General features: G+C 37.1%; 3 protein-coding genes across 9 annotated transcripts in view; 1 reads left to right on the top strand and 2 right to left on the bottom strand.

Annotated features, from left to right (window-relative positions):
• Positions 1 to 10,535, bottom strand: part of LOC112459527 (heterogeneous nuclear ribonucleoprotein 27C) — a 38,483-nt gene extending 27,948 nt beyond the window's left edge. For 5 of the 6 annotated variants that reach the window (XR_003041333.1, XM_025023697.1, XM_025023696.1 and 2 more), the window contains exons 1-6: positions 10,364 to 10,535; positions 8,589 to 8,796; positions 8,054 to 8,240; positions 5,470 to 5,552; positions 4,505 to 4,898; positions 2,504 to 2,704 (exon numbers count right to left, since the gene is read on the bottom strand). Coding sequence is in view for 5 of the 6 variants with exons in the window: in XM_025023697.1 (XP_024879465.1) it covers positions 2,504 to 2,704; positions 4,505 to 4,898; positions 5,470 to 5,552; positions 8,054 to 8,240; positions 8,589 to 8,796; positions 10,364 to 10,401 (1,111 nt within the window). In the remaining variant the exon portion in view is untranslated. The remainder of the gene's footprint in view (positions 1 to 2,503; positions 2,705 to 4,504; positions 4,899 to 5,469; positions 5,553 to 8,053; positions 8,241 to 8,588; positions 8,797 to 10,363) is intronic. The other variant, XM_025023699.1, reaches the window with a different exon arrangement.
• A 2,538-nt stretch (positions 10,536 to 13,073) lies between these two features.
• On the top strand, positions 13,074 to 14,595 carry LOC112459506 (proteasome subunit beta type-1). Its single transcript, XM_025023625.1, has 4 exons — positions 13,074 to 13,300; positions 13,507 to 13,696; positions 13,824 to 14,060; positions 14,200 to 14,595. Exons 1-4 carry the CDS (start codon positions 13,200 to 13,202, stop codon positions 14,383 to 14,385), a joined length of 714 nt encoding a protein of 237 aa, XP_024879393.1. The 5' UTR covers positions 13,074 to 13,199; the 3' UTR covers positions 14,386 to 14,595.
• A 174-nt stretch (positions 14,596 to 14,769) lies between these two features.
• LOC112459507 (endothelial differentiation-related factor 1 homolog) lies at positions 14,770 to 17,498 on the bottom strand. Of its 2 annotated transcripts, none has more exons than XM_025023627.1 (4): positions 16,940 to 17,498; positions 16,796 to 16,847; positions 15,410 to 15,570; positions 14,770 to 15,312 (listed from the first exon to the last, which is right to left on the bottom strand). In XM_025023627.1, the coding sequence occupies exons 1-4, from the start codon at positions 17,030 to 17,032 to the stop codon at positions 15,157 to 15,159; spliced, it is 462 nt and encodes a 153-aa protein (XP_024879395.1). In that variant the 5' UTR covers positions 17,033 to 17,498; the 3' UTR covers positions 14,770 to 15,156. The 2 variants fall into 2 exon arrangements, with proteins under 2 accessions (XP_024879395.1, XP_024879396.1); XM_025023628.1 differs by having other exon boundaries at positions 16,958 to 17,497.
• Between the last annotated feature and the right edge of the window lie 229 nt (positions 17,499 to 17,727).

The following is a 17,727-nucleotide window of genomic DNA, read 5'->3' as shown; positions in this document are numbered from 1 at the left end:
AAAACTATTTAGTATCAAATAACTATTATGATCATATAGTAATAATAAATAATGTATGATAATAAATGTATGAACAAGCCATTTTAGCACCTTAAATATTTAAATGTCTCATATTTCTCATATACAATTATAGTTTTTGTACTATACATTTGTGCTCACAATTATCATTTACAAATTGTAAAAATCAAGAGACACGGCAGTGTCTCGCGCCAAGTGTAACGCGCAAAGTTGCACGTTACACTGACGCTATATTACTTTAAACAACAAATAATATAAAAATATTCACATACAAATAACTCAATTTTTACAAATAAGATATTTATATTAATTACAGGCTTCATTAAGTGACACAGTTACAGTTAAATACAAACTATGTTTTACAATAAAAAGCACTAGGTAGACATACATTTATTACACACAGACAAAGATATTAAAAATATTATACTGATCTCAGGATCTTAAAGACGAATTGATGTCGGTTGTATAATTTCCATTGTCTTTTTAAATTTTTATAGCCTATAAAGCAAATAGCTGGTAGTTATTGACGTTTCAAGAATAGATCATATTTGTAATTGTCAATAGAGAAGACATTAATTCGTCATTAGTCAAACAGGCGATAAAAGGAAATAGAGGAGAGAATACAGAATATTATTATCCTGCATCACAAATAATTATAGAACATTAATTTTCTTTAACTTTCGGCATTTGTAAAGTGATTATTTTTCTTTTATAAATTATAACATGCTCTCGGATCTTGGGACAAAAGTATCTTTTGAGAATCTGTTCTAAATCTGTTATGATATGTATACTATAAAAGTATGCAATACATATATATATATATATATATATATGTATATATTTTATATTTATATATATATATATATATATATATATATATATATATATATATATTATATACACACATCACATACACACACATATATATATATATATGTCATTTCCAATGATAAAAATGGTTAAATAACTCGATAAATGGGTACTGGCAGGGTACATGCTTTTCGAGAATCTATACGTAAAAAGTTAAGCGTAAAAGGTGTGTTTGAAAGACAGATTAACAAAATGTAATAAAAAAATTTGCAGAGGAAAGGAATATCTGGGATAGGTCAGGACGCTTCAGTAAAAAAAAAAAACTAATTTAAACGTTATGGCTCAGAAATTACCGTTTCTAATACTCGAGGCGTGATCTATAACATCGTGTAGCGAATAAAACATGAGATAATAAAGCAGATATGATGGGAATAGAATAGTTGGACGAGCGGCAGTGCGTCAAGCGTACAGCAAGCATTACTTTCGATCCAAAGAATGAACAATATGCAACGAGCATATGGCTATATCCCACTATCCCCACTCAGTTCAAGCAGAAGCCAGTATCTATACGCCGTCTTCTATTTATTCTATATATATATATGCAAAATGTACACGTATAAAAATATAAATGTGCACACGCGCACATATGTATGAAATTATATTTCAAATGAAATTATAATATGAAATTATATTTCAAATGAAAAAGGGTGATTTCTGAGCCTAGTATACTCATTGTAAATGTAAGTACAAATTTTATTCTACTTCCTTCAATCTCCATTGTAATAGCTATCACGTTATTCGTCAAATGTACAAATTTTCAGTGTATTAATTATTAGAAACTCAAGCATAGTATGTTAATGCAATTTTTTATTTAAAAAATAAATGTTATACATGCTACACATAATCTATACAAAAATAATTAACGTAATACTTTAACCATTCATTACTTTCTTCTTAAAAGCAGAATTACTGTTAAAATTGTACAATCTTGAAAAAGTATAAAAACGTTAATATAATGTTACAAAATTCATCAAGCCTATTTATCTCGCAATTGTTAAACTATTAATCCAATTGTTAACATACATATATGTGCTATCACATAAAATATCGCAGTTAACAAAGTCAGTTATGAGAATTGGAGGAAGTCTCTACGTCACAAACCAAAAAAAACAATGAACATTCTATATGTTGAAAGCATCAACCCTTTGAGTACGATGAACCTATATGTACGTTCAGCGAAACTCAATCGGTGTGATCTATGGATTCATATGTATACGACAAAAATCGTTGGCGTGGCTTATGGACTTATATATGCGTTCGATGAAAGTCATCAGCATGGCTATGGACTCATGGACTAATATATACGTTTGGCGACGTCTCCCTTATATTCTCAACATAAGTAAAAATTATGATATACATATGTATATCACAATTCCAATCACTGCAGCCGTCATTATCGCGATCACCAAGTGCATCCATAGAGAACGTTCAGCTTCTAAGTGCTCCGTACTCAAAGAGTTAATTCTCTCGAAGACCACTAGACATAAAATCAGGCTGGTATAAAAAATTACATTGCTGTAGCTAGGCGCATAGAATTAGGTTCAGAATGGAACTAATTGCGATGCCAAAAGGGTGGAAAGAGGAAACTTTGCTTGACTTGAGCTTGAAGACTCACCCTGCGGGCCAGAGGGGTTCGAGTTGGAGTTGGGCTGCGAGGAGTTGGGCTGAGGGGGCTGGGGTGGGGGCTGGGTCCCAGGAGGAGGCCCATTCTGTGGCATGTTCCAGGAGCTCCAGGAGCCCCCAGGCCCGCCTCCCGCAGCCCCGCCAGTACCCGCCGTGGGCCCGTAGCCCCCTGAAGCGGCCGCCGCCGGCCCACCTGCGATCATCAACCACACAAAACACGTGTCACCGACCGCATGTCACAGCTCACCTCATTTTTCTTACCACTCTGTTTAATTTATATCACTATTGTTTTTCCTCTAATTTGTTACAAATGTAAAGATGTCTCTACTTCTTCAGCGTTACTTAAGAATGCCTCTTCGGCGACTTAAACATTCATGCTTGGTTCTCTTAATGAATAACGTGAAAGAAGAAAAAGAAGAAAAAGAAAAAGAAAAATAAAGCGTTAGATAGGCGATGATAGTATATGCAAAAGTTGTTCTTGCAAAAAACATTAAATATGTGTATATGTCGTAATATAGATTACAGCAGTATAGATAGCTCTATTTTATAATACATAAATGTGACAATTGTTACCGTGAAATGTAAGCATGTGACATGTTATCATACCCAATGTTAGTACTTGCTATCTTTAAGCATATTAGAGATAGTACACTATTTTTAACATAGCAATTGGTGCTTTAAGATAATATGTTGTAAATAAGTGGAGTAAGAATATCGTTTTAGTGTAAAACAAAGTCTGTGTAAAGATTCAGGCAAGTAAATTTCAATTAAAAAATAGATAAAAAGATTAAACTTAAAGAGAATCAAGCATATTTATAGATAAAATAATAAAGTCTAATAGAAAAAACGATATAAGAAAGATTAAACTTGAAGAGAATCAAGCATAATATTTATAGATAAGATTATGAGGTTCAATATTTCGAATACGTATATATATATTTAAGATATATGTTATGTCAATCCAAACTAAGTGTTATTCACAATACTTGGAGATAATTAGTTAAAGTTATATCATAATTGTAGTTGCATATTTTACATGATTACTATAATATAATAATTACTAATAAAATCTATACATATCTATACATTTATATCAGACCTGGAAAAATTAAAAACTAAAAAAAAAATAAGTTATTTTCAAGAATATTTATAGAAATAACATTCTCTTTTAAAATTGCATTATGTTAAAGTTATACAATCCGCTTGTTATATAATAATAATAATAAACAAAACACAAGTCTGGGCTGACATAATTACTTAGTTTTTTAACTTTCTTTGTATCACAACACAGCCTATTATTCTAAATTCTTTCTAAAAATCTCCAGGGGGCATCGTAAAAGTAGATCGTATTATATTATAATTTGTAAATTTCTCATGTTCTTATCTTTTTCTTTCTTCTTCTAACCTTTCTAAGCAGGATGGAAGAGGATAGGAACAGGATCTATTATGTTCATTTAAGTAAAATTTTATTGCTACCTAAAGTAGGTATAAACGAAGTTGATACTTTTGATCAGACTTTAACAACTTTAGAAAAATTGTTCATATAGCGGTTTAACCACATGTGTCAATAATATTACCGTAAATTTTAATTTTTCCAGCGAGTATTGATATCAACGTCGTTCATAATCATGTACCCTGTGTAAAATAATGCAGTAATCCATTCAATAATATTGTCAATTTCTATTGCTCAAATAAATTTTCTTTAAAAAATCTCTTTAACTTTGCCAACTGAATATCAGCTGTTAATATTTTACACCGACAATATAATCGACAGATTGGAAAACCATTTTTTTTACATATATCAAAATTTTCTAAAATTTGCGTACCTCGGTCAATAAGTTATTGCTATCAATATCGGGCGAAAAGTGTGTTGAATTACATTAAAACTGTCTCATACTAATTCACAATCGATTGGATTAAGATCTCGATTAATATTTGCTAATAAACAGAAGAGGGGAAATGCGTGGCTTTTCGGAATTACATCCGAACTCACCATAGCTTCCGTAACCTTGGGTAGCTGCAGTAGGTTGAACGTTATAACTGCTAGCACCCCATTGATGCGGCGGCGGCGGCGGGATTTGCTGCTGCTGCGGCGGTCCTGGTGGTGCGCCCCAGCCCTGAGCATTGTACTGGGTGCTGTAACCCGCGTATCCACCGGTTGGCGGATTGGTACCCCAACCCTGATATTGTTGCATCATATTACCAGGCGGACCCATGGGTCCTCCCATCATGGGCCCACCCATCTGCCCGTTCGGTCCACCCATAGGCCCCATATTTCCGGCCATTCCCATCGGTGGGCCACCCTGTTGAGGTGGGCCCCACTGACCCTGATGACTATCGTTCATTTTGCTTGATGAATCCCGCGGTTCTGCCCTTTTAATTTCAACCTGAAATGAACAGATACCACACATATGTATTATAAATTTAATTCTTTCTAACAAAAATAATAAAAGTTTCAGACTTGTATCATCAAATTTTTGAAAAAAATTATAGAAATTTACATTATCGTCATCTACAATTATCTTTACAAATTAATGTATATTTTAGGCTAACAAGTGGGCTATCGTTAATTAATTTTATACTCTGCACTAACGCTTGTGCTACCTTATATAGAAATAATATTTAACTCTAATTATAAAATAGAGAGCCATTAACTGAACTTATATTGTAAACTAACACATTTTTTAGTGTAATAATACTTATATAATAAATATTTAAAAATATTTATCACACTTAATACTATTCAAGTTATAAAATTAATTCAATTCTATCCCTTTCAATTCTACGTATAGTTTGTATATACAGTAATGTTCGTATTAGTAAATAAATTTATGTGACTAAAATTCTTATATAATATTAATAGGCTTCAAGGGAGGAACAATATCATCACATACTTATTTTCTATCTTTTGCATAAAATCACACAGTTACATGATGATGGTGTATTGATGTGCTATACCTGCTTTCCATTCAGGTTGACAAAATGTTCTGCGACACATCGGTCCACTGCTTCTTCATCCTCAAAACTGAGAAAGCCGAATCCTGTCGTCCAAACGTGAGAGAGTATAATCAAAAAATGTTGGCCACAATAATACGAGAAAACAGTTTTTACAATCAATGCATAAAATATGCACACTACCAAAACCTTTTCCCTCCCAAAAAAAAACAACTTACAACCTTCAGTCTTATGATACTTATTAAGTAATAGATTTTGTCATTTATATTACTAAATTAATAAAATAATCGCTTTATATATTGCGCAATGTAGATTCAGTAATTCATGGTATGATTGGCACATTGTAATGATCTATATATTATGATGGTAAGATTTAACAAATTAAAGTTAACACAGTTCAAAGTCCATTAGAACGCTAATTTATTTAACGTACTAATACACAAACTTGCTTAAAAAAAAAAATCATATAAGAGACAGACAGCAGGAATTGAGGAAGAGATTGTGCCACATGACTATTGGCTGAGCACATCTCTCCTTGTTGCAACCAGATTTATCGCAATGTTTCATTAGGTCATTGTGACTTTTAATAAAGGTACTTTTGAAATGACAAGCATTTAAAATATATTATGAGGAGTGAAAAATTACACTATTACACTAAATATAAAAATCAATAATTTATTTTTTATGTTTACAATTTAATTTAAAAATTATTCCTCAACTATCCATGCTCACTTTTTTATTACAAAATTAAGAATTAATAAATATTTATTTATTATAAATAATTAATCATTTATTTCTTATCTATATTGATTAATGTCAATACTATTACGCAATTAGTGATTGTAATTATTAATCTTTCTATACATAATCTAGATTAATATATAAATATCGCGTTTAAATTGTGGAATTTGTATCTAAAAGTTTTAGTAAACAACCGCAAATAATGGTAACAATTTTAATAGTGATAAGATTCAAACTTAAAATTTTCATATTAAATTTATAGCACACACCATCTGTATTTCTATGGTCGGTATTCATAGTCGTTTTTTATTTTAAGACCGTCTTAAGTAATGTCTTAATGCTAATACGGCTATCACATTGGTTCATAACAGCTTAAGATCGTACTTAAGATCGTCTTAAATATGAGATTCGACTATAAATGCCGGCCTAAATATATTTTTGTATATAAGTTCTATGTACAATATAATATGCAATAAAAATTATGATGCCTTATGATACAGATAGGATAAGCATTATTATTAAACAAAGAATACGTCCGTTATCAGACGATTTTGTAAGATTAAAATTGTCTTGCTTTTTCTACAATTTCAATGACGGCTGACTTTAAGAAGCTTCTAAACAGAAATAGAATTTCGTTCAATGTAAGGAAATAGCATATAAAGCCTTAGAATATCGGCTTCTTGAACGCAGCCGTTCAAACAGTCTTTATAGCCGAAAAATATTTTAAAATAATTGATAATAATTGCTCGTATCTAATTGGATTTGCTAAATACTAGTCACAATCTTATTTGTAAGCATAGCAATGATGCTTAGCCAATAGTTTCCAACTAAATATTTAATCGTGACTTAATTCAGTGTTATTGTGATTAACAATTATTTTTTAAGATAACATGCGTTATTATCCGTTTTACAAAGTAACTTTTATATAAGATTAATATAAATAAGATTATAATTATGGACAAAAAATACATAATTATAGATAAAAAATTACATAAATGAGTTACTCTCAATAAGAGGTCTAATAGATAATATGTATTAAATGATATAAAAAAATGGAACTTGTAAGATTTCTTCCTAATTACATAGCAAACTTAAGCTATGTGTGATTTACAGTAGCATAATCTGACAGAGCCTTACGTAATAAAACTTAGCCGGAAACGCATTATTTATAAATAACTGTATTTAATTTAATGTAAAATACCGCAATATGATGTGTAACAATAATGAAAAAAGCAAGATATATTATTACAAGAGATAAATCAGGATATCGTAATAATTGCGCAATATTAGATAGATTTAAATATAATTGTTAAAAATCTTACAACAATCATTATAAACTGCACTAGACAAATATAAATTACAAATATAAAAATTATTTATTCTTATTAATCTTATATCAATTTTTATTGTACATCAATAATGGGTGTGCTGTAATCGTCAGAATTTTTGATCGAAACAAGTTTGCTTTTAAAAAATTATTTTTAATGCCAATTAAATATTCAACTTTATTTTCATTTATCCTCCTATATTTACAATATAATAAAAAAACATTTTTCAAGAATTCTGACTGTAACTCTGATCATCATAATAAAAATATTTATTTCATCACTTTGATGCATTATTTAATAGTTTTCACGACTTATTTTCGAAATTTATAACACTTAGAATATCGAAAATGTTACTTTGAAACTAGCAAAACATATATAACTCTTCCCCTCTTAAGGAGAGAAAGGAAAAGAAATAATAAAATACCTGCAATGCTAATAAAAATATCTTACAAAAATGCCGTAAAAATCATCAAATGCATCAACAAATATATCTTGATAAAAAAATCACTCGTACTCACCTCTTGATTTCTTCTTCTCCTGATCATACATTATGACTACTTCCATGACTTTACCAAAGCGAGTAAAATAGGATCTTAAGTCAGTCTCCGTCACGTTACTTGGCAAGCCACCAAGAAAGACTTTCGGGAAACCACCGCTGCGTTTTGGCTTTTGTAGAGTACGCGGATTACACGGTTTTGGATCAATCTGTAACGCGAAACATCAACAAAATAGGTTTCATGTAACTTTTATTTAATATACATTTAAGATCATTGTACTGTCTCAATCTCCTCAATTTCAATGTCCTCAATTCCACAAAAATATAATGTCATTATATATAAAGGATGAAGTATGGCTCCATATATAAGAGTATTCAACTCATAATTAACAAGTTAATTAAAAAACTTAAATTTTCGAGTGGAAAAGTACGGGATCGTATAAAATTGAGTTTCAGGAATCATAAACCGATACATACTTGACACTAAATATAATTTTCTGCAATATATTTAAATACGATTCTACAATCTTATTTAAGATAAGTATTAGGATACATACCGTACGTCCATCAAGCTGGTGGGGACCATTTTGAAGGACCAGAGAAACATTAGCGGGATCGCTGAATGTTACAAATCCAAATCCACGACTGCGACCAGATTCGCTGTTTTTCATAACAACACAATCGATGACTTCACCATAACGGCCGAAGTAACGTTGGAGATTTTCTTGGGTTGTCTCCCATGATAATCCACCAACAAACAATTTTCTGGAACGAGACAAGAGTATCTCTTCAGTATCGTTAACATACTAATTTATTCACTACGCAGTAATACAATTTGCATGACCGATAAATAATATGTCGCTATCGATGGGTCTTACATCTACTTGAAATGAAATCTACTTCTTATCTTTACAGGAAAAATACTCGGTGATATTTCTCGAAACACGAGTCACACAAACGAGTTCTTCAAGTCATTTTTATCCTTCATATTAATAGTAATATTTGAAAAAAAATATATATTTTTTTTTTTATATAAAAAGAGATCCTAAAATTGTTTCAAAACAGTTTCTGAAAATAACATTAACATGTAACAATTGTATAATTTACATCTCAAGCATATTAATTCATTTCAATGTTTTAATTATTACTGTTTAATAATTAGATATTCTATAAACATATCTGAAGAGAGATTGGTTTATAATAAAAGTGGACGCTTCAAGCTCACATCACACAAACGTACGAATCCTCTCAAAGCACAGCGACAATCCTATCCTTTTTCATTTACAAATGATGCAACTCTTATACCGACACTTTCATACGCGGTATAAATATTCATGAGCAACAAACGTGATAATTCCGCATATCGCTTTCTAAACTACTTCAAAGTAACCAAGCTCAAGGTAGACACTTTGAGGAGTCGCGTCCCAATACTTCGGAGCACGCGAATTTGTAGAAGGGGAGAACCGGCTGCTCCAAAAAGATAAAAACGTGCTGAGTCATACGAGGCATAAATACCGCCGGCGCCGTGCCGATGCTCACGAATATCAAAATCAATTGATATCCACAACGCCATTCGTCCCCCCGTCGCCGCCGCCGTCGCCGCCGTTTCGAAAAACTCAAACACGCTATTCCTACACGTTATCGTTCGCATCCGCTCTCTCGTTACCGCGCGCGGAGGCGCCGCGCCGGAATCCTCCAGACGGGACCGCCGCGCGGGCTCCGCTCGGGAATTGGAGCATAAAAATAGAGAGCAAACCGGCACAGAGGACGGGCGCCCGAAAACGCGAGGCGCTTTCGCGCACCGCTCTCAGTGTGCGCTGCCATAAAAGAATGCGCGGGCGACGAACGGGACCGCGGAGGCAGCGGTGGCGGCGGCGGAGGGCGGGAGCGGAAGGGGATCTCGAATTTTCGCGGAAGATCCTGACGAGTCGAGAGCCCGACGGCGCGAACGCGCGGCAGAGCGAGAAGAAGTCGCCGCGTCTCGCCGCCGCCGTCGCCAAAAAGGAAAAAAACCGCGAACCGCCAGCGTATACGGCGGCATAGTGTCCGCCGTTGACCGCGATGACGTTCCACGTCGTCGCAGGACGGAATCCACGACGGCGTGGAAGAGTCGAGAGAAGGACGAAGGGATCCGTTCCCGCGATCGCCGGCGCCGGCGACGGCGACGGCGACGGCGACAGCGGTGGTGGTGGTGGTGGTGGTGGCGGTGAGCGGTAAACGGGAACGATGATGGCCCCGCCGAATACGAGGAGCGCGAAGGACGGCGCCGGGCGCGGGGGGTTACGCGATACCGCCCGCGCCGACACCGAGGGGGCACCCGGTTTCTACTCACCCCTTTTCGTCGTCGTCCATTTCGGTCTTCACTCTCATAATATTTCACTTAAAACTACGAGAACGCGGTCAATTTCAGGGCGCGAGTGGGAATATGGCACGATGCTTTAGCGCGGACGAGGGTAATGGCTCCGCACAACGCGACGTCGGGAACAGAATGTAAACGTAACGAAGCGACGCGCGTCACTTCCGGTCTCTGAGCGCGACGACGCTGGTCGAATCAGCGACCCGGCCGGCAGGGGCGTCGCCAGTGTCGCAGCCACGTGGCCAACCAATTCAGATTGACTTATTTGATCTCGGTTTAACTTATTTTTTATCTTTTTCTAATTCTTTAGAAACAGAAAGGAAAAAAAAGTAAGTTAAACTGAGATTAAAATTAATCTGCGTTAATAGAAATGGACATTTAATCGATTGATTTGTCAGTATAATTGCAATCGATCAATCAAAGATTGACAATAAGTTATACAGATTTTATTATAAAAATTTTGCTTCGAGCAATTCTTCCAGTCAATTTAATCTTCGATTAGGCTAATCGGAACCTAATTAAAATATGATAGACTGCAAATGACGCCGAGTGCAGCTACGAGTAAATCAATTTCCGACGATAAAGACGCATCATTGCGAAAGAAGGATGATTTGCATAATGGCATACAATTAAATGCATAAAACGACAGATAAACGCGCAAATCGAAAAAAGTAAAATATAAATTATCTTGCGCTGTTTGCCAAATTCGATTTATCTGCACCGAGCCTCTCTCGATTTACATCTCGAACTGACTCAAATCACCCAGGAAACCACCTGGGTTCCCCTCTCTCTGCGCACGGCCCTGGGAGTCAGAGCTGTTTATTCGCGTCGTGCGATATATATATGTATTTCGCGCGATATTCGTGTCGCGTTCATCACGCTCGCGTGCGACGATTTACTCGCTGGAAACGGCAATATCCACGTATCAACGACGTGCGAATGTTAAAACTGGTTAAAACGTCGCCTGAACACGCCGGTCATTCCGAGTTCAACGATCTGTCGTCGCGAGGTCCGTTCCGCGCGCCGCGTTCGCACTGTTCGCAGCCTTTTTTCCTGCAGTTTCTGCACTCCGGGCACTCGGCGAGTGCGGAACGGATCGCGCGGAAGGGCCTAAGCAGAATGGCTGTCTTATAACCTTAAAGCTGGCCACACACACTTTTTCGTAACAGTAACAGTAGGATTTCGACCAATCGCGTTGCTCGCTTCAAAAACGTACGGCCATACGTTCCCGAATTGAGTAACACGATTGGTCGAAATCCTACTGTTACTGTTACGAAAAAGTGTGTGTCCGGGGCCTTAAGACTGATTTATAGAGGCCGTAACCGTTGATTTAAGCCGTAATCTTTAAGCCCGGTGTCCACGATGCAAGAACTGTGTCCAAGTTTCGATTTAAGCCAATCAACATGCAGATCTTACAGAAAAGTAGCAGTTTCATTGGCTTAAACCAAAACTTGGACACAGTTCTCGCATCGTAAACACCGGGCTTAAGAAATTGACCAATCGCAGTCGAATGTTCTTCTCACATTCGACTGTGATTGGTCAATTTCTTAAAGATTATGGCTTAAATCAACGGTTACGGCCTCTATAAATCAGCCTTTACGTGCAATGGCATTAAGTAACATTCACTCCATTCGCGTTGCTTGCACTTTTTGCACTCAGCATCTTCGCTTTCTCTCTCTCCAACGGCCGAATATTTATTTATCTCATTTCAAGTGCAAAAATGTTTGGAGATTTAAGCAACGCGAACAAACCTATTAGTACATTACGTTGTCTAAAGCCTGTCCACCATGCAAGAACTGTGTCCAAGTTTTGGTTTAAGGCTCGGTGTCCACGATGCAAGAACTGTGTACAAGTTTTGGTTTAAGCCAATGAAACTGCTACTTTTCTGTAAGAGTTGCAAGTTGATTGGCTTAAACCGAAACTCGGACCGATTTCTAGTATCGTGTACACAAGGCTTAAAGCCCGGTGTCCACGATGCTAGAACTGTGTCCAAGTTTCGGTTTAAGCCAATGAAACTGCTACTTTTCTGTAAGAGCTGCAAGTTGATTGGCTTAAATCGAAACTTGGACACAGTTCTTGCATCGTGGCACCGGGTTTTAAACCGAAACTTGGACACAGTTCTTGCATCGTGGACACTGGGCTTGAGGAAATAGACCAATCCGTTTCTTTATGCATAGGTGCATATGCATAAAGAAACGGATTGGTCTATTTCCTTATGCTCATGTATATGGACCAATCAATTTTCTTATGCTTATGTTTTTATGCGCTATGCAAGTTTATCTGGATAGATCTTTAAGCGGGGAGCACACACTTCTGCATAACGCATAATGCGTAAGCATAATGGAGGATTCACACTGCGTCCGATGTTCGACGTACGACGATCCGACATCCAATAGGAAATTTTTGTCTCTAATAATAAATTCTGTTATTGGATGTCGGATCGTCGTACGTCGAACATCGGACGTGATCGGACGCAATGTGAATCCTCCATAAGAAAATTGATTGGTCTATTTTCTTATGCACATGTGTATGACCCAATCAATTTTCTTCTTTCCAATAGAAAGCAGAGTGGATTCATTTCTATTGGTCAATTCTGTTAACTTTAACCATCGGTTAAGCTAACTGTGGTTGGTGAAATTGGCCCTAAACATGGCGATGACGAATGGAATTACGAATACGCGTGAATCCGCCGTGACTGTTTTGCCGTCCGATGTTACGCTGCGCAGCCTGCGCTGTTGCAAGGAAACTGTAGTGTCATTCGGTGTCATTCGATCTCGCGCAATTGCATTCGGAACACTTTAACGAACCAAGCATGATGGATCTGTTGACAGAAACTGGGAAAGGACGTTTACCCGATTACGAGGTGCAGGGAGCAAGAAAAGTGAGCTTCAGCCCGTACTCCGACAACGGAGGGTAGGTCGAGTGAAAGTAACCTATACCTCTATTGATTTCGAGCATCACGACTGAAGGACAGTCATTTATACATTCCTACGGTTGATCGGTATTCCTGATTTTCACTTTCTGACACTTCTTTGTTTCTACAAGCTTCATATTCTTTATATACTTATGGAGTACTTGAGAAGTTCACAAAACTGTAAAGATTCTGTCTCATCTTCCAGGAGTGTGGTGGCTCTTGCTGGGGAAGATTTCTGCGTCATAGCCGCGGACACGCGTCTCAGCACCGGATTCTCCATCTACACTCGGGAACAGGATAAATTGTTCCGCTTGTCGGACACCACTATCTTGGGATGCTCCGGCTGCTGGTGCGACACCTTGACGCTAACCCGTCTTCTAACCGCTCGCATGCAGGTATAAACTTTGCACTTCCGAACCATGTAGATTAGGATTGGAAAATAGTAAAGTATAATTATATGATATCGTACAATATACATATTAAATTGTCAGACAGTATGTATAAACAGTTGTCTTGCTTCAGATGTATAAACATGAACATCAAAAGGAAATGACGACACCAGCAGCAGCACAAATGCTGTCGATAATGCTGTATCACAAAAGATTCTTTCCTTATTACGTCAGTAATATACTTGCTGGATTAGATGAGAACGGGAAAGGCTGTATATATAGTTATGACCCAATTGGGCATTGCGAGAAAACTACATATAGGGCTGGTGGTTCAGCCGGCGCACTTTTGCAACCACTCCTCGATAATCAGGTATATATACATATATTTTAATCTCTAATATACATATACATATAAATTGTCTTTATACAATGTGAAACGTTTAAGAAAAGGGAGTTACATGATTGATACTGCAACTTATAACTACAACTTATAATTTTATATCTTCTAGATTGGCTACAAGAACCAAGAAGGCGTTACTCCTACGCCCCTGACTCAAGAAAAAGCTGTAGCAATCTTGAAAGACGTTTTTACTTCTGCGGCTGAGAGAGATATATACACAGGTGATGGAATAACCATCAAAATTATTACCAAGGATGGAATAAAAGACACCAGTTTTGCTCTGAGAAAGGACTAATGGGGAAAAAAAGCATTTATAATATATCTGCGCAAATAAAGTTATTTGAATATTCCGACACTGTCACTAAATTCTTTCTCTTTCAAACATTCTTTGAAGAAGGTAACACGGAGAGAGGGAATCTAATCATTTTTTTGTAATAGATCTTGAATGCACATATTGAAATTGCATACATGATAATCTGAAATATATAAATACACGTAAGCGATACTTGAAACGTTTTTTTTTTTTTTATATATTTATAAACTACATTTTCCACTTAATATATGAGCGTGAAAATCTTATCTATATTTATTTTATAAATTTTTAATAAATCTTTGTGATGCTCTCATTCAGAACAAATACCTAATACTTTATCATAAATTAAAAATTTTATTCTGCCACTCAAACATACGTTTCGCTTTTATTTCATGATTAGCATTGGTAATGTACACTTAAAAATCTATAACAAACGATTTACGCGCGAAGGTAACTCAATAAGCCTTGTTTAACGTTATACGCTATGTTACTGTATGCACCGTATGTAATCGTATATTACTCCGTACGTATTCGTGATATCCTAAAATATGTTTCTTTTTATTTCATACATAAAGACAAGTTAATTATAACCCATTTTTTACCATTTTCACAATATCCATATAACCAAAGGAAAAGAGGGTAGGGGTTTGTTTCTTTTTTTGTTGCGTTCCATTCTACCGTCTTCCTTCTCATAGTTCTTCCTTGGGAACAGTATATAAGGATCGAAAGATAGACATTGCTTCCCCCCGAGATTCACTTCTTCGTCCCGGGGGCTGTCATCGGTTTGCCACGATCTTTACCGCGCAATTTGATTCCGAGTACTCGCTCGATTTTGCCGATCACCATCTGGTTCGGTATTCCACGTCCCGCCTCGTAGTCATTGATGACTTGCGCCTTCTCGTTTACTTTCTGTAAGAAGCACATTGAAAATAAATGAAAATATTCGTGCTTTATTCTCCTCTATTAATAAGTGGTTTGATGAAATTGTATGACACAAATACTTTACCGTAGCCAGATCTTTTTGCGACATTCCTTTGCTCTGTCGTCCTTGCTGGATAAGTTTGCCGAGTTCGAGTGGAACGTGATCATGCTTCAATTCCTCTGTCTCACGATCCAATTTGGCCGTGTTCTTCGTCGTCACATGTTGTCTGTTCGCACCACCACCCCCTAGTCAGAAACATTATTTGCCTCAGTGGTCGAATTGGCAAAGATGCCCGTCACGAATTGGAAGGAAGTGCAGGCAGGTAGGTACGAACCCTGGCTGGGGTGATATTTCCGCAATAAGTTCTTTGTATCAATAGTTTTGAAGGATGCTTATTGATCAAGATAAACATCAAGGAGTTAAATTAATTATTGATTTAGGACTGGTTGTTCCAACCTATTGGTGAACTAACTAATAGTTAAATCATATGTCTATCTTGTTTAACTTGAAGAAAAAACAAAGACACATATATGATTTAACTATTAGTTAGTTTACCAACAGGTTGGAACAACCGACCCTTAATTACGTGTATTAATTAGACCAACAAAACTGTTTCAAGACCGACAAACAATCGACGAGCAGTGAGTGGAAAAAAGTATATAAAACATTATATCATATAAAATGTTATTAGACTACAAAAAGATCCGACCGAAGATGGCACTTCTCTTCATTTAATTATGGTATTACTTTTCTGTTTCAAAATTATTGTATTTTCGATAAAATATTATCAGGAAAAAATAGTAAGACAACATATGTTTGCGGCAAGACACTTTTAAAATATTATTATTCTATATCTATAGAAACCGCGTGTCATTTAAAATATTGCTTAATGAAAAATCTACGATGCTGTCTCTTTCTATTATAATATAATTTATGTAGTATATTGATAAGTTATTATACATACTTCCTGAAATAGATAACCTATATACATAATATTTACATATATTCTATAGGTACATTAACATTAACGCATCAAAATGCTTTTAAATTACTTCGAACTTTTTACCTATGACTCTCAATATGATACAATAATGCGGATTACGTGCACTTTTTTTACTGCAACCATGCTAATACTTGCATACCTTGTCATTCTTAAGAAAGGAAATAAAAACATGATAATTAGCATTTTTACAATTCTCAGTTCAGTGGAACTGTTTTTTTAAAGATTGTTTGGAATAAGACAAATCTTATCAGTCTCCAACTGATTGCTCCAGTTTTTGACACAAATCTTTCAGCACCTTTTCCCCTTATGAAACCGTGATGTAACTCGGTTCCTCTTATCATAGATAAGAGAGTACGCAGAATCGTTCGCTCGGTACGCAGACTTTGTTTATGTTGCGACAGGAACAGTCGCGAAAAGAATATGCAAAATCACCCGGCGAGGGGGAGAGTCGGACTCGTGCTACTCACACTTCGCCTGCGTCTCCACGGCGTAGCCTTGTCGCCGAGCGTCGTTAACCGCCTGTAAACAAACACAATCCGGTTACACAATCGCGCGGCGCAAATACCTATTGTACGCGGCGGCTGACCAGCCGCGGCGGACCACGTACGTACACGAGCTACATTGGTTACCTTCTCAGTTTTCAGCGTGGACGACTTCGGAGCGCGTTTACGGAGAGTGATAGGCGCGGTATCCCAGTCTGACATGGCGTTTAAAAAAAAAATAAAAAGAGGGAATATATCACAACAACGAGGGACTGCGGAGGAGGTTTTGTTCGCGGTGTCCGGGGGAGGGGGAGGAACACGAAGCGCTCGCGCGAAGGACGTTTTCTCGGACACGCGTGTGGCCACTGCGACGATAGCGACCGCTCTATACTCCCGCCGCCGTGGTGCGTGGTGTCGTGGTTGCGTTTCCAGCGAGGTCCCCCCAAGCAAGGTCTTCTCTCCGCCTCGCGGACGTTCCGAAAATCATGCGGCGCGGCCGCTCGATCGACCGGCGCGAAGCCACGATGATTCCGCGAACATCGGGGGTCGTCCGATTACCGAAGACACCGCGGGGATACCGCGCGGCGTGCCCTCGCAGCTCGCAGCTCGCCGGATTCGGCCGGATCTCTTCCTCGCTTAATTTTTTTCACCGCGACGCCGGCCGGAAAAATTGCGACGCGGCGCGACGCGACACATTCCCGCGAGTCCCACGAGCATCGACCCGTGACGGCGTGACCGCGAATTTCGAAATCCGTTATCCGAAACGCGACTGCGGTGTGCCAGGGGTGAACTGGTGAAGTCCCATGAAGCCAGCGTACGGCGTACCGGCGTATGGCGAAATCGAAGAATTAATTAAACTTGACTAATCACAGGCTCGTTTTCGTTTACGCCAGCACAAACATCGGCTGTCCCATGGA

The sequence above is a fragment of the Temnothorax curvispinosus genome, unplaced genomic scaffold (assembly GCF_003070985.1).
Source record: "Temnothorax curvispinosus isolate PA1 unplaced genomic scaffold, ASM307098v1 QBEX01009885.1, whole genome shotgun sequence".
NCBI lineage: Eukaryota > Metazoa > Arthropoda > Insecta > Hymenoptera > Formicidae > Temnothorax > Temnothorax curvispinosus.
Note: the sequence above shows the minus strand (reverse complement) of the source record. Positions and strands in the feature narration are given on the sequence as shown.

Bases quoted from the DNA above. Each gene is read 5' to 3' on its own strand.
- LOC112459507 (XM_025023627.1), bottom strand. From the start codon at position 17,032: ATGTCAGACTGGGATACCGCGCCTATCACTCTCCGTAAACGCGCTCCG. The intron at 16,848-16,939 runs GTACGTACGTGG...GTTTGTTTACAG, and splicing joins AGGTAACCAATGTAGCTCGT to GCGGTTAACGACGCTCGGCG. The intron at 15,313-15,409 runs GTAAAGTATTTG...TGCTTCTTACAG, and splicing joins CGCAAAAAGATCTGGCTACG to AAAGTAAACGAGAAGGCGCA.
- LOC112459506 (XM_025023625.1), top strand. From the start codon at position 13,200: ATGATGGATCTGTTGACAGAAACTGGGAAAGGACGTTTACCCGATTAC. The intron at 13,301-13,506 runs GTAGGTCGAGTG...CTCATCTTCCAG, and splicing joins CCGTACTCCGACAACGGAGG to GAGTGTGGTGGCTCTTGCTG. The intron at 13,697-13,823 runs GTATAAACTTTG...GTCTTGCTTCAG, and splicing joins TTCTAACCGCTCGCATGCAG to ATGTATAAACATGAACATCA.